This window comes from Sardina pilchardus, chromosome 1, assembly GCF_963854185.1.
Source record: "Sardina pilchardus chromosome 1, fSarPil1.1, whole genome shotgun sequence".
NCBI classification, from domain to species: Eukaryota; Metazoa; Chordata; class Actinopteri; order Clupeiformes; family Clupeidae; genus Sardina; species Sardina pilchardus.
Window position 1 is genome coordinate 14,401,863 of NC_084994.1, and position 19,714 is coordinate 14,421,576.

Here is a 19,714-nt window from a genome sequence, read left to right on the forward strand (position 1 = left end):
CCCAGGTGTGGGACGGACTGTTTAATGTCTGAAAATGGGCTCATAGACTTGTCATTGTGCAACATGTCCGATTACTTTCAGGTAGAGATTTTTTGTTTTGCTTTTTGGTTTCAACAATGTAGGCCTAACAAACAAAAATCATGCAATTATCATGCATCATTTAGCATATCATTGAACAGAATCTAAAAAAAGCCAAAAAGTCTTTGTGAAACTACCCATACTGGAACAAGCCCCACACCTTACATTAAGCTGGCTACACTCCTGCATGTATAGTATTGTGTTTCATCCCTAAAATACCTGGCAGCATTGTAACGTTAACTTAAATGTACCTCTGTATTGGGAGAATCTGACATACATCAGTGACATCAGGACACCCAGAATAATCGGCACCACCCATGCAATACCTGTTTATATTAGTGAATACAGAAATACATAACACAAAAAAATAACATATGTTTTTTTTAAGGTGTGTGGGGTGTCATCAGAAATGCACATAAACAACACTTAGTAATTAAAAAGAACATATTTTACCTGATCTGATCCACTGAAGTGAATTGACTTTTGCTGGTGATACTTTTGGTTTCTGTTCAGGAGCAACAATTTCTTGTGTCTTGTCGCTCTCTGCCAGACGAGTTACACTGCAAGTCAGAATTCTCTGGTTGGTCAGATTTACTTTTGCCTGTATGCATGCCAAGTTTCGTGGAACTCCTTAAAATAAATTAAATTATGTGTACATTTAGTGACTGCACACCAACTGGCTTGTAAATGGCCAGACAGTTTTCTGGGAATATCTCGAGAACCACAGGCCCATGTCAACCCATTCCATAACCTCCCATTTAATGTATAGCGCCACTTAGTTAACATAAAATGCAAAACAAACTTTTATTTGGAAAGGAAATGTCTCCTCTCAATTGCTCTTTTTCCTGCCTGATGTCTTGACATTTTCTTGACCCGTGTTTGTTTGCCCCTCCTCCTATCTCCTTTACAATTGATGAGTAAATGAAAACTTAAAAATACTCCGCTACTGGACTGGGTATTAGACACTCTGCTCTGCTTGCGTGTCGTGTCTAACAATTGGTCCTTAGGCATTCTAAAATCAGTGTAACCCAGGGGCAGACTAACTATCTGGCATACCGGGCATTTTAGGCTGATGACGCTGGGCTGAATATAATTTCACTAGTTTAGTCAATGATCGGCTCAAAGGAAGAACAGTCAGTGGCCCACTGGTTAATTGTCCATACTGACGCTGGGCTGATCCAATAGGAGCCCTTGTCAGGCTCCACCCCTCCCATTCTGGCTTACACCTTGTCCTAACCGGACGCGATGCGAGCGAACATTAGCGATACAATTTGTTTAATTCCATTGTTTTCAATTGCAGTGTCCTGACTGAAGCGACGCGAGCAGCGCAACGTTTTGAGAGAACTTTTGTCGGACACCCTGTTTCTATTTTCATTTTGTCGCTCGCTTTGCTCTGCTATTTTGAATGAGAAATATGGAAGCCTGTGACACAACAGAGGGCATATTTCACGGATTCAGTGTAGACTGACAACATTCACAGTCGTTTGCTTGGATCCGGTTAGGACACGGTGTTAGAGCCTGGATTCTGTGAGCGCATCATAATGGGTAATTGATGCAGCCCAGAGCCATATACATCCCTTAATATGGCTCTGATGCAGCCTACATAATGTGACAATATTCTCCCCTCATTTTGAAGTTATTTGTTGAAACACCTTCGATTGGATGGGCCACCTGTCAATCTATCTGGCACGGGCCCACCCAGGCCCTTATGTTGGCCCTGGTTCACACACACACACACACACACACACACACAGTCACACACACACACAGACACACACACACACACCCACACACATACAAACACACACACACACACACTCACACACACTCACACACACTCACTCATAATAACTCACTCTGATTCAGAGGGTGGTGATTCACCCCTGAAGTCGGGACGATCACCCGTGGATTCATCACTGTCCAAGCTGGGTGCTGGAGATGGAGATTTTTGTTTATCTGACCTGGTGATGCAAAGAAAGAAAACACATGATCGTGGGGTTGGTAGCCTATTGGATATTCCCACGGCTGATTTTGTCTATCTGACCAAGTGAGGCAAAAACAGGAAAACAACAGCAACACAACCTTTCATTTTTCTCAGCGTAAATTAAACAATTCACATCCAAACTCAGTTACATTTTAAACAGTCATCTTGTCAGGGGTAGAAATTCTGTTCTTTACCATTGATTACATTAAATAGAGTTTAAATCCCCATTAATTAGAATATAGTTTACACTATTATATTCAATTTCAAGTTGACTGGGATTCATTTCCAAACAATTAATTCCATTTCAAAACATACCAATTAATTCCATTTCAAAACATTATTTGTTCAAATTCAGCAATTCAAATCAAAATACTAGATTATCAGATTAAGTTTGAAATGTAACACATCTTCCTCCATATTTTGTTCCTTAATGTTGATTGCATTGAATACAGTTTCTAAAACACACACACACACACACACACACACACAAACACTTATAGTAACTCACTCTGATTCAGAGGGTGGTGATTCACCCCTGAAGTCGGGACGATCACCCGTGGATTCATCACTGTCCAAGCTGGGTGCTGGAGATGGAGATTTTTGTTTATCTGACCTGGTGAAAAAAGGAAAACAACAGCAACAAAACCTTTCATTTTCCTCAGCGTAAATTTAACAATTTGTATCCAAACTCAGTTACAGTTTAAACAGTCATCTTGTCAGAAATGCTGTACTTTACATCAAATAGAGTTTAAATCCCCATTATATTATACAGTACTTTACACTATTATATTCAATTTCTTAATTCCATTTTGAAACATACTAATTCATTCAATTTCAAAACTATACTTCAAGCTACATACTTATTTTTTCAATACAATTGTTCAAATTCAGCAATTCAAATCAAAATACTAGATTATCAGATTGAGTTTGAAGTGGAACATGTTTTACTCCATATTTTGTTCCTTATTGTTGATTGCATTGAATACAGTTTCTAAAACACACACACACACACACACACACACACACACACACACACACACACACACACACACACACTCATAATTGCTCACTCTGATTCAGAGGGTAGTGATTCACCCCTGAAGTCGGGACGATCACCCGTGGATTCATCACTGCACAAGCTGGGTGCTGGAGATGGAGGTCTTTGCTCATCTGGTCTGGTGATGCAAAAAAGGAAAACAACATCAACACAACCTTTCATTTTTCTCAGTGTAAATTAAACAATTCACATCCAAACTCAGTTACAGTTCAACAGTCATCTTGTCAGAGATAGACATTATGTTCTTTACTGTTGATTACATTAAATAGAGTTTAAATCCCCATTACAAGTGCTTTAAGCATAGTGGATGGGCCACCTGTCAACCTGACTGGCATTTAATCCAATTTAACCAAATTAGTGAACACACACAGTGAACACACAGTGAGGTGAATCACACACTAACCCAGAGCAGTGAGCTGCCTGCCCAACCAGCGGCTCTCCGGGAGCAGTGAGGGGTCAGGTGCCTTGCTCAAGGGCACTTCAGCCGTGGACTGGTCGGGGATCGAACCGGCAACCCTCCGGTTCCAAGTCCGAAGCCCTAACCAGTAGGCCACGGCTACTATACACATCTCATCACTCACTCTGATTCAGAAGATGATGATTCATCACTGAAGTGGGGACCACCACCCATGGACCTATCTGATCTGGTGATACAGAGAAAGAAATCCACATCAACACAACCTTTCATTTTTCACAGCATAAAACTCACTAACAGTTTAAAAGCCAACTTGTCAAGAGGGTGGAATTGTGTTATTTACTGTTGATTGCATTAAATCTTGTTTAAATATCCATTTATTAGAACACACTTATACCATTTGTTTTATCAATACAGTCAAAATTCAACAACTCACATGAAAATACTAAATGTTCAATCACATGACTTGCTGAAACACCAAAGGTGCAGATATTCCTGGTGTTACACTCTTTGGTGTTTGAAAGATTTTCATCATTCTCATTTGTTATATTCAGTGTGTAAAACAGAGGAATTATACCTAAACTATCATCGTATGAGCTATCCTCTCTTGTGCTGTTAAATCTTCAAAGAAACATGTCTCCAAGATCAACATAATTTCTTCAACCTGCTACCTGAAACCTGTCTTCAATCTGTAAACTGTTTTTCATTACGATTTCTGTGTGGACAAAACTGTCTCAGGAAAACAAAACGGTTGTGAACCTAAGAATGCAACTGAAGTTTTCTGTTTCTAGAGTACATACATACTGACAGACTTCAACTTTATGAGAAGGATCTTACAGTGTAGCATGTAACAGCTTCTGTGCTGATTCTCCAGGATTATTGTTGCTCATATCCAGCTCTTTCACACAGGACGGGTTTGACTTCAGAATCAGAGCCAGACAAACATAACCGTCATCCGAAATACCACACTTACATAGTCTGAGAGGGAGAGAGAGAGAAAGAGAAAAAGAGATGATGATGATCAACTGTATTATAGTAATCCTGACAAGTGAGTCCAGTAAACCTCCAGGATTCTCTCAGTACCTCTCAGTATTCAAACTGAACTAAATGAGACTGAGTTGAGTCCATCTCTAAGACTTCAGATTTACCTCAGGATTAAACAATAAATTACTCAATAAACCTGCCTAATGATGTAAGCTACAGGTCTCTTTGTACATAATTTGATATGGTGTAAATAGTTACACTCTCCTTTTCACTGTCTGAGAGGGGCTCAATTGTTGGCCTGGGAACCCATTTTAATGTGAATTTGCCCTTGCAAAACCATCTGGCCACCTGTCCATTCAAATCCAAAATGTCTAAACACCCAGGAACCAATCAGCACCACGTATCAGTCATGGGGCGGGCTTTATACCATGACAGACAGAGGAGGATAGTTACTGTTTTGTACACAATCAGTGATGTAGGCAAACTGTTACGCTGACTGTTACATTGATGTGGCTTAACTATGAGACTTAACTTAACTATGAGAAAAGTGCATGGCCATTAATAGATGTCAATCATCAACCTTAATATCTGTAGCTTGCAGTGGGGGCTAGACAGTCCTTTAGAAAGAAGCTGAACTCCTGAATCTCCCAAGTCATTGTGACTCAGGTCCAGCGCAACCAGGGAGTTTGGTGACTGTAGAACTAAAGCCACAAGCTCACATGATTTATCTGCGAGTTTACAGCCAGCAAACCTGTAAGACAGTGTGACAAGATACCAATTATTAGCTGTTAACATCAGTAGCTACTTTTTAATTTACAAAAACAATGCAAACTAGAAAAGCTATTTCTGACCTTCCCTGAAAATTTCATCCGTCCATTACTTTTTTTTTTTTTTTTTTTCAAATGTATTTTATTGAGTATTCAAGATACAGGTAAAGTCATTAATACTGTACATTTCAGGCTCTTTTTTTTTTTTGCTTACAAGTATGCTCACAAAGTCGAAGAGGATATTGTATGCTGATAGAACACAACAGAAAAAAACAAAACAAAACATAGAAACAAACAAAATAGACAATGTAACACAATGGACATCAGGTTGACTAGAGTTTATGCTATCTCATAGCATAAATGTCCACCACTAACCTTAATGTCTGCAGTTTACAATGGGGGGTAGACAGTCCTTTAGAAAGAACCTGGACTCCGGAATCTTCCAGGTTGTTGAAACTCAGGTCCAGCTCTTTCAGGGAAGTTGGAGTCTGCAGAACTGAGGCCACAAGCTCACAGGATTTATCTGTGAGTTTGCAGTCAGCAAGCCTGTAAGACAGTGTCATAAAATACAAATTATTAGTCATTGCTGATTAAGAAGGGCTAATATTTCTAAATGATCCCTGTATTAATGGATGTAATGAATAATGTACTGTGTATGCGTTGCGCACATGAAATATACTGCAAAAGCATTAATACTACTAAAATGGTAGGTATTATGACATTTTTAATTTCAGGATATTGGGATACTTAACTTTTGTAGTATCACTGCACTGTGCAACACTAGTAGACAGAGATTTCTGTTCATATGGTACTATCAGGAAATACATGGCCATAAAATTAATGTCCGTCACTAACCTTAATGTCCGCAGTTTACACTGGGAACTAGACAGTCCTTTAGAAAGAAGCTGAACTCCAGAATCTCCCAGGTCATTGTCACTCAGGTCCAGTGCTAACAGGGAGTTTGGAGACTGCAGATATGAGGCCACAAGCTCACATGATTTACTTGTGAGTGTACAGCCAGCAAGTCTGTGAGAAAATGCAAATTATTATTAATTAATGATGAAGAACGGATGTTTTTGAATTATCCTAAATGAATGACTCAATCAATACTCTAATGTAACGTCATACACCGCAATGGTACACACTAAAAAGTGATGTGTTAAAAATCACACAAACTGTGTAGAGTTTCAACGCATAATGTTGAATGTGCTCAGGAACAGCACATTTGGTGTCAAATTCAACACAGCAAAGTGTGGCTGGCTGGGTAAAAGGTGAAGGGCATATTTCAGGTTAATAGTAATAATAATAATAATAATAATAATAATAATAACAAATATGATAATAATATAATTATATATACAGTATATACAGTGTGTATACATATATATATATATATATATATATATATATATGTGTGTGTATTCCTTTGGATGCTCTTTAAATTCACAAGAAATCTCAAAATGCTTCTGCACACTAATGATTGAAAACAGTAGACAAAAGAAAATCGCATTATGATATTTTAAAAGGCAGCAGCCATTGAGGTTAAATCAGCAGCTAGCCAGGCTAATTGAAAAGCATGTCATGTTGCAGTAGATAACAGATAACAGTAGCAGATGACATCACTACTAGTCACACATTGCACACCAAAGGTGCACATATTCCTGGCTCTATTCCCTTTAGTATATTGAAGTTTTTCATCATTTTTCAGTGTGTAAAACATTTGAATTATACCTATCATCTTATGAGCTATCCTCTCTTGCGTAGGTGAATCTCCAAGATCAACATAATGTCTTGAACCTGTAAACTCTGCCTTTCATTACTTTTCTGTGTGGACAAAACTGTCTCAGGAAAAGAAAAAGTTGTGAAACTGCGTATGCAACTGAGGTTTGCTGTTTCTAGAGTACATACTGAATGGCTTCAACTTTGCGGTGAGGATCCTCCAGTGTAGCAGAAAACAGCTTTTGTGCTGATCCTCCAGGATGATTGTTGCTCACATCCAGCTCTTTCACACAGGTGGGGTTTAAGATCAGGGCCAGAGCAAGACAAACATATCCTTCATTTGAGAAACCACACTTACAGAGCCTGAGAGTGAGACAGTGTATGTGTGTGAGAGAGAGAGAGAGAGAGAGAGAGAGAGAGAGAGAGAGTGTCATGACAAGTTGTATGCTGATAACTCCTGACAAATGAGTCCAGTAAACTCCAGGGATCAGTATTCAAACTGAACCAAATGAGACTGAATTGAGTCCATCTCTAGGATGGTAAGTTGCTACGTGTTCACTATGTATGTTGTTTGTGCTTCATTTTATGTGTAGAGACCCTGAGTAAGCCACTGACAAGGTTTGGTGCTGTTCTGAGCAATATTACTGGTTAGAAATGTTTTTTCTAACTTAACTTTTTAACTTTAACTTTAACTTTTAACTTACATTCCATTTGATTGATAGTGATAATGGTTGTATTTGCTTTTAATGGTTTACTGGTCAATAAATTGTTAATTCACCACCATTCACACCTTTTCTCGTATAACATGACACTACTCTGCTACGATTGATAAACTACTTGGTACTTTTTCCGGGTTGCCAATATTTACAGTACAACTTCTTCTTCATTCACCTAATGTTCAAGACACGTTTAAACTCTTCCTTAGCCAAATGCAGTTCTTCCTGAGGTGTGTCTTTTTACATCCTTATTGGCAAACTGTTTGACTGTTATGTTGATGAGGCTCTCTAAACTACAGTATGACAAAATACATTACCATAAATAAATGTCAATCACCCACCTTAATATCTGCAGCTTGCAGTGGGGACTAGACAGTCCTTTTGATAGAAGCTGAACTCCAGAATCTCCAAGATCATTGTTACTCAGGTCCAGCTCTATCAGGGAGTTTGGTGACTGTAGAGCTGAGGCCACAAGCTCACATGACTTATCTGTGAGTTTACAGTCAGCAAGCCTGTAAGACAGTGTCACAAAATACCAATTATTGTTCAGTAGTGATAAAGGGATAATTTTGTGAGGAAGTTACATAAACATCTTGTTTTTTCTTCTCTGTCTTTTAATCACAATTATTATACCATACTGTATCTCTTGTTACTTCATTATTCTGTATCTCTGCTTCTTTGAAAATGAGGGCTACCCTCAATGACACTCCGACAATATATAAAGGTTGAATGAATGAATGAATGAATTAATTAATTAATTAATCATGTACACACTAAACACTAACATCATTAGAATAGTTTCAAACTCACCTATTCACTTCACTATTCACATACAACGTTCCCCAAGCACTAGCATTAACTCTAAACGTCCATAAATAAAGTTACTTACTTACTGACACTTCCCCATTGTAAGACCATCAGAATTTTTTTTTATCTTCATCAAGAAACTCACCGTGCTTTTCTGAAGCACCTGGAAGCAGGTATCAGTCTCCTAAGTCCCTCATCTGACGTGTTGTATTTCCTCAGGTCAAACTCATCGAGCACCTCCTCAGACATCAGTAGCATGTGGGCCAAAGCTGAACAGTGACTAGGAGACAACTGTTCCTTGAAATCCTTTGTTGACTCCAGATAATTTAGAATTTCTTGGTGCATGGAATGATCATTCAATTCAAACAAGCAGTGGAAAAGATTGATGCATATGTCAGGAGAGAGATCTTCTCTGTTGAGCTCTTTTATATACTGACAGATTTCCTTAATGTTCTCTGTGGTGCTGTATGTGCGGTTCAGTAGACCTTGCAGAAGTCTCTGATTGCTCTCCAGAGAGATGCCCAGAAGGAAGCGAAGGAAAAGATCCAGGTGTCCATTCCTGCTCTTCAAAGCTTTGTTCACTGCAACCGTTAGAAGTTCATTCAGCGATACGTTCCAGGAAACCCCAGAACGAGATTCTAGTATCTTCTGATTTAAAATGAATGCATGAAGTGCTGCCAGAAACTCCTGGATGCTCACATGCACAAAGCAGTAGACTTTCCTCTGGTGAAACACAGATTCTTCCTTGAAGATCTCAGTGCACATGCCAGAGTACACTGAGGCTTCACTGATATCAATGCCACACTTCTGCAGGTCTTCCTCATAAAATATCAGTTGGCTTTGCTCTAAATTATTGTTGGCCATTTCGGCTAGCTTCAGGATTATTTCTTTCTGTGATTCCAAGAGCTTACTCTTATCTGTTTCATGTCTTTCTTGATATTTCTGATTCTTTCTGGAGGTCTGGATGAGCAAGAACTGTATGAACATCTCAGTCAGAGTTGTGGGTATTGCCTGGGTATTGTCCTGTTCCAGCATCTGCTGAAGCACAGTGGCTGTAATCCAACAGAAGACTGGCATGTGGCACATGATATGGAGACTCCTGGATGTTTTAATATGCGAGATAATTCTGTTGCCCTGACTTGCATCTTTGATCTTCTTCCTGAAGTCCTCCTCCTTCTGTGGGTCACTGAATCCTCGTACTTCTGTTATCTGGTCGATGTACTGAGCAGGAATTTGACTAGCAGCTGCTGGTCGTGAGGTTATCCAGATTAGTGCAGAGGGAAGCAGAGTTCCCTGAATGAGGCTTGTCATCAAACTATCCACTGATAATGTTTGCTTTGAGTCAGATACCCCTTTCTGTTGGAAATCAAAAGATGTCTGACTCTCATTTAAACCATCAAAGATGAACAAAACCTGACAGTCTTTGTATCCTTCACTCCCCTTCAGCTCCTTCAGCTCAGGGTAGAAGTCAAGCAGGAGATTGTGAAGACTATACCGATCACCTCTGACCAAATTCAGCTCACGGAATGGAAAGTAGAACATAAAGTCTACATCCTGATTAGCTACACCATCTGTCCAATCAAGAATGAACTCCTGCACTGAGACTGTTTTTCCAATGCCAGCAACACCTTTGGTCATCACAGTTCTGATGTGCTTCTCCTGTCCAGGTAAGGGCTTGAAGATGTCATTGCAGTTGATTGGTGTGTCGTCTGTGGTTTGTGCTCTGGATGCTGACTCTACCTGCCAAACCTCATGCTCCTTATTCACACCTTCACTCTCTCCAGCTGTGAGGAGTATCTCAGCTCCTGGTTTGATGATGCCTTGAGATAGGTTTTCAAACCTCCTCTTCAGACTGGTTTTATGATTCTCTATAACGTTCCTCAGGACCTCATTATCTGTTTGATATGAAGAAGGTTGCAAGATTGTTTAGCTTAATTTGCCTTAACTAAGCTTCGGAGTCATTGGAATGGTTATTTGACTTATTTCGATTGAATGACGTCTGTCCCCCTTGTGCCTCTAAGCGGAAAAAACACACATGCAAGTTTCCATAACAGAAAGTCTCCAGCCTCGCAATCATGCTCATGAAATGGCAGACAGACCGATTGCAGAGTTTTTCAAAATAAGCACGGTAAAGCTATGCTCTGCAGAGAAATCTGCAAGCATAAAACGAGAGCAAAATCGAAAGCATAGTTTCCCTTTAATAACTTTTACAATTGCAAAATGATGGACCCTATTTCAACCACTTGGCCATAAGCACATACAGTATAGTAAAGCTGAGAGAATAAAGCAAATTGATTGATCAAACCTCCGCTTCATGCTTTATATCTTTCAATTCTCCTTACCATTTGTATGCCATTGTGTTAATACATTTTAATACTTCAAAACTTACTTAAATACTTCATCAGAACATAAAGCTCTTGTCTATTCACAGTCAGTCAGCGGCAGCTAATTTACATTCACCAATAAACATTAACACTGTCTGTCCTGATTCTACTCATACTACTACTATTTTTGCTCATGTTCACCTGTTTGTTTGTTGATGCGATCATCAGTGTTTGAGCCACTCAGTTCCCGTCCACCGTCTGCACCCATAGACTGGTCAGCTCTCAATACACTACAAACACATAACATGGAATATGATCAGTGAATGGGTCCGAATTATACTTGATTAATGTACAAGCACATACACATGAAGTCAGTTATTAATTTCACTGGCATGGTGTTTTAAATTACCCTGTGTCAGATAAGCTCTAAATGTGCTACACCCACAGATGAGAAACATTTATGGGATACTCCATCATAAATGTCACAACCAGCCAGAGGTTGTGTGAAGAGATCATGTTTTCACTTTTGTCTGTGGATATTTGGTCAAATCTGATCTAGTATCGTTATTGAGAACCTGGATTAAACCAGGACACCGGCTCTCCTCTTCTTGCACACTTCACAGCAGTGAGAAGAAGCCGAGGCCTTTGTGGTCCACTCGTTTATATAAACCTTGGCACCATTCCAAGTCTCTTTCGCCACCTTGCCGCCTCAGATTCAAACAAAATCAGAACAGTGTGGGTGTAGCCTAAGAATGAATGGGGAAAGTAGGTCTGTGATCAGGAAACTCACCTTCCAGAGTCAGAGTGTGTTGGTGGTGACCCAGGATCAGCCATGTCTTCATCATTCTTCATGGTCCCATAGCTGTGTGCTGCAGACTCTGTTTTGAGTGTCTCACTGGGACCTGCAGCCTCCTCTCTCTCCTGAGAGTCACTCATCCCAGCAGCAGTGGGAGAGTCTCTCTACTAGACCTGAAGAGCAAAATATAGCTTTACATGTCACACATGCTGTTTCTTATAGCCTTGGGGTCATTCTTCTTCTTCCTATTAAAAGTAGAACTTGTAGTGAATGGGTAGATTGCAGTGCAACAGGTAGTGCATGGGCCTAAGCTTAAGAAAGTTTTAAGAAACAGACGCCTTAGGTCCTCGACTGCCAGTTTAATTAAATAGTAGGCTACCCATTAAAGAGTAGTGTACCTGAATGACTACATCTCACCTAAAGGCCGGGACACACCAATCTGACGGCCGACCGTCTGCAGAAAAGCAGTCGCACTTATCAGTCGACTCCCGTCTCCCCTGGTCGGTCAAAAAAGTGCCTCTGAACACACCGAAGTGACACTGACGCCGATTGTACGTTCTGGCGTGCACAAGGTGTGATTAAAAGATTCAGTCAGCCGAGTAGCCTAGTTATCAAGCAGTATTCGCCGAACGAAATGCCACTAGTTTTCGGACTTCTCTGATTAAGCAACAAGAAAACATAAATCTAATTATATATTGTGTACTATTTTATTGTCATCGCTCATGTGAGATGCCAATCGAACACTATCTTGGACACGGAATAAATAACTTTTTTGCCTGTTAACCTAGCTAGCTAACTAATGTTAGCACAGTAAACGAAAAGTGAATGGGAACTGCTACTCATGTTCGCTAGCTAGGTAGGACTTTGGTAAAACTTGTACATTGTTGCAAACTAACCTGAAATAACAACGTTCAGCAACGGTGCGATAGTCTGCTAGTTCTAGCAAACATATGTTAGGATATCAAAATGGGTTCATAACTTACATCGCTGAATTTAACATTTTTAAGTCCTTTGCTACCTAGCAATGGTCCGAGATGTTTCGAAGGGTAGGACTCCACCAATCAGATTGGTCATTGAGGCCGACAGCCACTGGCCGACTTTCAAGTCGGCCTTAAATAACCCCGACGCCGACACACCAAACAGACTCGAGTCCCCGACCGCCCCCGACTGTCCGACAACATCCGACAGCCGATTATCGGATTGTTATGTCCCGGCCTCAAATGACTACAGAAGTCTCACCTATGACTACAGACATCTCACCTACATGACAAGAGACATCTCACCTACGTGACTACAGACATCTCACCTAAATTACAAGAGACATCTCACCTACGTGACTACAGACATCTCACCTACATGACTACAGACGTCTCACCTACATGACTACAGACGTCTCACCTACATAACTACAGACATCTCATCTACATGACTACAGACATCTCACCTACATGACAAGGGACATACTGTATCTGAATGACTACAGACATCTCACCTGAATGACTATCTTACTTTTGTTCATTAGATCCTCTTTTCTGTTGAAACACAAGGTCATATAGTTCTATTGTTTTGCCCTTTGGTGCTCCTCCTGTATAAAAGATGGATCTTGTCCAAGAGCTGGACAAGAGCTGTTTTTATAAATGTCTTGTTAATCATTAATAAATCAATAATTTAGTCGAACAGTAAGCCTTTCACCTCTAATTATATTGGATATACTCCCACAGGCACACAACAGTGGCCTATGCACAGTATGCTGGACTTCACCATAAGGATCACTGTCAGGACAGGACATACCTAAACCTCTTTTCCACATCTGTTATGTCTTACATGGTATCAACAACAACCAATGAAGATCTGCGCACCATGATCAAAATCAGTATACACAACAATAAATGTGTTCCAGTCTGGAGTCACATGGCACAGGATCACAGCAAATGAGCGCAAGGTCAACATTCTACACTCAACCCTGTAGGTGAAAATGCACCGAACTATGTTTTTTGTTTTATCTTTATTGTCATTTCAAATTGCCAAGTCTTACCTTAAGATCGTTTTAACCACCGATTCCACCAAGACTGTGTGATACCTGTTTCAGAGTGAACTTTGTGCTCCTTTTTTTTTATAGCAGCGAACACAGTTATCACCAGAACTAAAGTCCATAATTCAGCATTGAGTCAAATTCCTTAAAGAAACAGTAACATGTTGTAGGTGATATGTGTGTGTTTTGGACTGAAACAGTAACATGGTGTAGGTGTGTGTGTGTGTGTGTGTGTGTGTGTGTGTGTGTGTGTGTGTGTGTGTGTGTGTGTTTGGGACTGAAACAGTAACATGGTGTAGGTGATGTGTGTGTGGAACTGAAACAGTAACATGGTGTAGCTGCGCATAGGTCATAATAATATATACTTTTTAAGAAGGAAGAAGAAGAAGCCTAAGAAGAGCAATACAGTGCCTTTTCATGCAAAAATTAAATACATTTACAAAATCTGGCCCCAACAAGTTCTCATTCCAACAACACTAATGTGCAGTGCAATTCTTCTGTCTTTCAGTGGCGGACCTCATCTAAATCAGAAGTCACCTGTTCCCCCTTCATTCCCTGGAAGTTTCTTTATCGGGCCTCTAATAATACAGTATTTGGTCTAGTCTGTGTTTTTATTTACTGCATTCTCGTCATTTTAAAAGTAGGTTTCATTTTGTTTTGCCCTGCTGGAATTGTTGATGTTGTATTGTAAATTGTAGATTTTGTCAATCCCACTGACCGATTTCATCAAGAGTTCAGACATGCTGATTATAGAACGTTACAGTAGCCTACACTGTCAGATGAGGGACCAACATCAAGTTAGCAAGCATGGGTGGTCGTTACGGTCAGCAACCCGCTGCTGGTTTGCCAGCTGTGACTACTTCACTTTACCATTTGACCTAACAAACATCACAAAGACATCTCTCAATGTTCTGAATTTCATCATTTTGTCTGAATTTCATCATTTACAGTATTTCAACTCTTTGGACATTGTCTTCCTCTTCCTACCTGCCCCTCTCCTCTTCCTTGTACCCCACCTCTAACACACACACTTGTCCCCTGCGTTTCTGTTTTTTGTCCATTGTTGATATGAACCTCCAGCCAGCCTGTTTCAACTCTGAGCTGATGGTTACATCATTAGACACAAGTGTTATCAATTTTGAGTGGTAGTGTTCAAATGGGGACAACTGTGCTTTAAATGTTTTCACCATCCACCTTCTTTGATTATCAATGTAATTAAGAAGTACATTATAATGTACAATGTGTTTAGAGTTCTGCAAAAAGGGTTTTGTAAAATGCATCTAATTAGGTGAAAGTAGTCTATGGGTTTGCCAAAAAAGAGATTGATTCAATAAATGCGTTCAGGCATTTAAGATTTTGATTCAGATAATGAGGTTTATAGTGTTTTAGCAACTGTGAAAATCTCTAATGGCCATATGACCTCATATAAAAGTGTCTCTGATATGACCTGTAGAGGAAGCTTGGCTCCGCCCTCCTACTGTACATACTTCTGCTCAATTTTCATTTCCCTTCAGTACGTCGTCTGGGTCTGCGGTATATTTGCGGGTTTTCTCAAGACAAAAATGTGCAAGTCCAATCAGCGAACAGAGGGAGTAGCTGAGAAAGATGACCACTCTGGTTTGAACATCACACAGGTCACGACCAAATGTTAGCGATTGGTTATGGCAGATCTGAGTGGCTCTGGGCAGATCTAACAGTTGTAAACATCATCAGAGTACTCGCATTCAAGGGAGTTCCCGCTTGGCAATGGAAAGTGGCCAGACTCTGTACATTATGAATGTCCAAGAGGTTGATAGGACCAGGCAAGAGGGCCCACATTCTCTGACGACCGAAATCCACCTATGACCTGCACATACTTCCTAATCGTGTGGTCATAACGTGGTTATTTCTGAGACTCTGTTACATTTTCAACCATGACATATGCACATCTCCGAGTTGAAAACGTATCAGAATCTCAGAAATAACCACGTTATGCAGTCGTCTTAAGATGGCTGCAGGCGGCTACATCAAGTCAAATCCACTTCTTGTTGTTAAGGTTTTGGGGTGGGACTTAGGTCATGGGACCTTTCCTACACCTCTCTACCTGGTAAATGTGTTCACCTGTGATTGTCTGGCATGCCCTGATAAAAACTGTATATAGGCTTAGTTGAAAACATGTTGCCATGAATTTAGATTTTTCATGCCAATTTTGATTTTGAAAGGCTTTTTATATGTTTATCAGGGGTGCCTCAAGTTTTCTGTTTTTATGACAATCACATACCAGCATAGATTGGAGTACACAAACCAAGGCCAAATGCTTCAATAGCAAACAAACACACACACAGAGATAAACTGACTACAAAGGACTTTCTGCCTTTTGTCACTCTCCTGCCGCAGGCATGTGAAAATGCTGGCCTTACAAAAGAAAACAATCAAGTGAACTCTACTTGAATACTTCAATCCATGTCAATAATCAGAACACTCTACTGCACACTATTGACTTAACTCTATTTTATTCAGAGTGAACAAAACATAATTATCATCATCAAGTACAAAGGCTACATAATTATCAAAACCCTAACATGAGCAAAAAGATTTGTAGAAAAATATACGTCACAATTATGCATCATCATTATATCCACAATGTTACTGATACATGCACCACCGTGAAACTATTATAGTCAATACCCACATTTACAGAAAATAATCAGAACACTCTACTGCACACTATTGACTTAACTCTATTTTATTCAGAGTGAACAACACATAATTATCATCATCAAATACATAGGCTACATAATTATCATCAAAACCCATCTACCGTGAAACTATAATACATGTAGTCAATACCCACATTTAAAGAAAATAATCAGAACACTCTACTGCAAACTATTATTAACTTAGTTATTAACTTAACTCTATTTTATTCAGTGAACATTTTGCATACACAGATTCACTCAGGTGCGGCCTGAGTTCTCAGGTGCCTCTTATTTACCCCACATCATGATAATCACCTGACCAGTTGTTCTCAGTCATCATTTTTGAAATGCCAATATCCAATATCCCCACAAATAGCATAGACCATTTCTATTAATGAAAACAAATATAAAATCTGATCCCAGAGTATGTCCTTTAGTTAGTACTTAATTTAACATTTTTCTAATTCAGGTAAAGGTTTATAATTATGTTACAAAATGCAGTAGTAATAGAATAAACAATTGAATAAATGTGTAGGCTATAGGGCGTACTGTATATGTGCAGAATATTTCACTGGGAATATCTTATTTTTTTTCTGTTGAGAAGAAATGTCCAAACTGTCAAAAAAACCCAAGTCTAATACTTTGTTTTCTCATCTGATACTGTAGTAACGCTCACATTTTCATTGTAGCCTACTGTAAGTGTTCTATTCTATACAGTACATAAGCATTGCATGATAAAGCCCCCCAAAAAATCACTTGGACCACTGGGTTCAATAATTAGCTTATAGTCATAGCCAATTTCTATCACTGAAAAGGAAAAGATAAATAATTTCTTTCCAAATAGAAAACTATGAAATATTGTTCATCTGAAAATAATAATGTAATCAGAACAATATTGCTCTGTCGCTCGTTTGGAGTTTAACATGGTTTTAAACTCCAACTCCCAACTCCAACTCCAGTTTAAAACCGTATTAAACTCCAAACTAGCAACAGAGCAATTGCCCCTATGAGAGAAGAGATGTTTCATCATAACAACAATAACATTTCCAGTGAAATGGCCTGAAGCCCCTTAATTCCCTACCACCTTTTTGATACCCTTTTGAGCCACCCTTCCAGTATGTTTGCCCACTGTTTCTCCCATCTTCCCACCTGTGATGGTATACACAAATTCACCAACCATTTGATCCAGAAAACCCATAATTGATATTGCTGCTACATTGTCATCAACACCTTTGCCTCCTGTGTTTACAGCATTAAGTGCTCCACTCAGTCCAGCATTTGTTCCTGCCGTCCCACCAGCTCTCCCACCTGCTGCTCCTCCTAGTTCACCCCCCTGGCTGTATCCCTCTTTTGCTCCTGTATATGCACCAGTGAAAGCCCCTGCAGTCACTCCAGCTGCTGCTCCTAGTTTTGCTCCAGCAATTGCTCCCACTGGGCCTCCTACAAACAATCCACTGAGTGCTCCTAGTGCCGCTCCCCCAAATGCTCCTCCTGCTGCTCCTCCAAATGCTCCCCCAACAACTCCTGCAGCTGCTCCTATTCCTTGACCTTGGTAAAAGTGAAAAGGAGTTACAAGTGCACCATTTATTAATGAATTAAACTGCATGAAATTAGTATTTAAGAAATTTATATTTTAAAACAAAAATTATTTTCATTTATGTTATAAAACAGCAGCCTGGGTATTCCCATGCTGCTTTGTGCGTGATTTGATTCACGCTGCTGAGGCAGCCTGGGAACTACCGTCCTAATTATGACCGCCGCTAGCATAGCTAGTGTAGCGGTCATATAGTTCTTGTCAAAGTTTTTTTTTCCATTATTCTTTTTTTAAATTCTTTTTTCCCTGTCATCTACTCCCTGAATTTTTGGTAAACGATTCCCGTAACACTGTAACACCAGGGCACATGAAACTTGGTGGGCATGTAACCCCAGGAGACTTTTACGGAAGAATTTAGTTTCGTCCCTGGGGGCCACTCCAACCACGCTCTGGCCCCCCCAAAACCCAAATATTACAGTTTTCCTAAATAACTACCTGAACCGTGGCACCAAGGATGATTAAATGTTTATGGTATGTTGGTCTCAAGAGCCCGCATCAACTTAGCTTAATCATTTGTGATTTGCACCCCCATGGTAAAAAAATGAAAATGCAATATAATATTGCTTTAATCGCCCCTATCTTCAGATGAGATGTCATGCACCAAATGTTCATGTGTATGATTAACCTGACACCCTCTGGGAGTAGCTAAGTGTTGTGGAATTTCATCCATGAAATATAGCCGCAAGCGGCGATGGCGGGCCCGAGCACCTGCGGTGCGGAGACCTGTGACATTTCGGAATCTAACAAAGCAACATGTGCGTGTTGGTGGGCATGTGCATGAGCAACACACATAACCACCAAATTTGGTCAATGTTCCTGAATGTATGTGTCAACCACAACAGACAACACGCTAGGTGGCGCTATAGAGTCCCTAAGCCACACCTTAGGCCAGAGCTCTGTCTCTGACTATCGATAGCAATAACGCACAAGCCCACCAAATTTGGTTCATTTTCGTTAATGTGTGTGTCAACCACAACAGAGAATGCGCTAGGTGGCGCTATACAGTCCATAAGACACTATTGGCCAGAGCGCTGTCTCTGAATAGCTATAGCAATAACACATATGCTAACCAAATTTGGTTCATTTTCGTGAATGTATGTGTCAACCACAACAGACAATGCATTAGGTGGCGCTCTAGAGTCCCTAAGCCACACTCTAGGCCAGAGCTCTGTCTCTGACTACCGATAGCAATAACACACAAGCCCTGCAAATTTGGTTAATTTCCGTGAATGTTTGTGTCAACCACAACAGACAACGCACTAGGTGGCGCTATAGAGTCCCTACGCCACACCCTATGCCAAAGCTCTGTCTCTGACTAGCCATAGCAATAACACAGAAGTCCACCAAATTTGGTTCATTTTCGTGAATGTTTGTGTCAACCACAACAGATAACATGCTGCTAGGTGGCGCTATAGAGTCCCAAAGCCACACCTTAGGCCAGAGCTCTGTCTCTGACTAGCAGAAGCAATTCCACATGTAGCTGCCAAATTACATCCAATTCATAGCCTTTTTTCTGCCTATAACACCAACTTCCTGTTTCTTAATAAAACGCCATAATTCAAACCTTCGCCATTTCGATATACTTTTGAAATTCAAAAATCTGGTCGCAATTCCTCTCGGGCAACCCCTCAAGATCATTTTAGTGCTGATATGACATGATTTCGATAAACCGTCTAGGAGAAGTGTTTCAAAATACATGATGTGCAAAAATCATAATCATAATCATAACTCAAATTCTTCTAATATTTACTATAGAGTGTAAA

The 19,714-nt window shown here is 40.0% G+C and overlaps 1 protein-coding gene across 1 annotated transcript in view; it reads right to left on the reverse strand.

Moving 5' to 3' along the window:
* Nucleotides 1–1,930: 1,930 nt before the first annotated feature.
* Nucleotides 1,931–19,714, reverse strand: part of LOC134076616 (NACHT, LRR and PYD domains-containing protein 12-like) — a 70,756-nt gene continuing 52,972 nt past the window's right edge. The window contains exons 6-14 of the mRNA XM_062531757.1: nt 8,062–8,232; nt 6,141–6,311; nt 5,661–5,831; nt 5,099–5,269; nt 4,372–4,512; nt 3,701–3,763; nt 3,133–3,237; nt 2,571–2,675; nt 1,931–2,039 (exon numbers count right to left, since the gene is read on the reverse strand). Of these exons, the coding sequence (XP_062387741.1) occupies nt 1,931–2,039; nt 2,571–2,675; nt 3,133–3,237; nt 3,701–3,763; nt 4,372–4,512; nt 5,099–5,269; nt 5,661–5,831; nt 6,141–6,311; nt 8,062–8,232 (1,207 nt within the window). The remainder of the gene's footprint in view (nt 2,040–2,570; nt 2,676–3,132; nt 3,238–3,700; nt 3,764–4,371; nt 4,513–5,098; nt 5,270–5,660; nt 5,832–6,140; nt 6,312–8,061; nt 8,233–19,714) is intronic.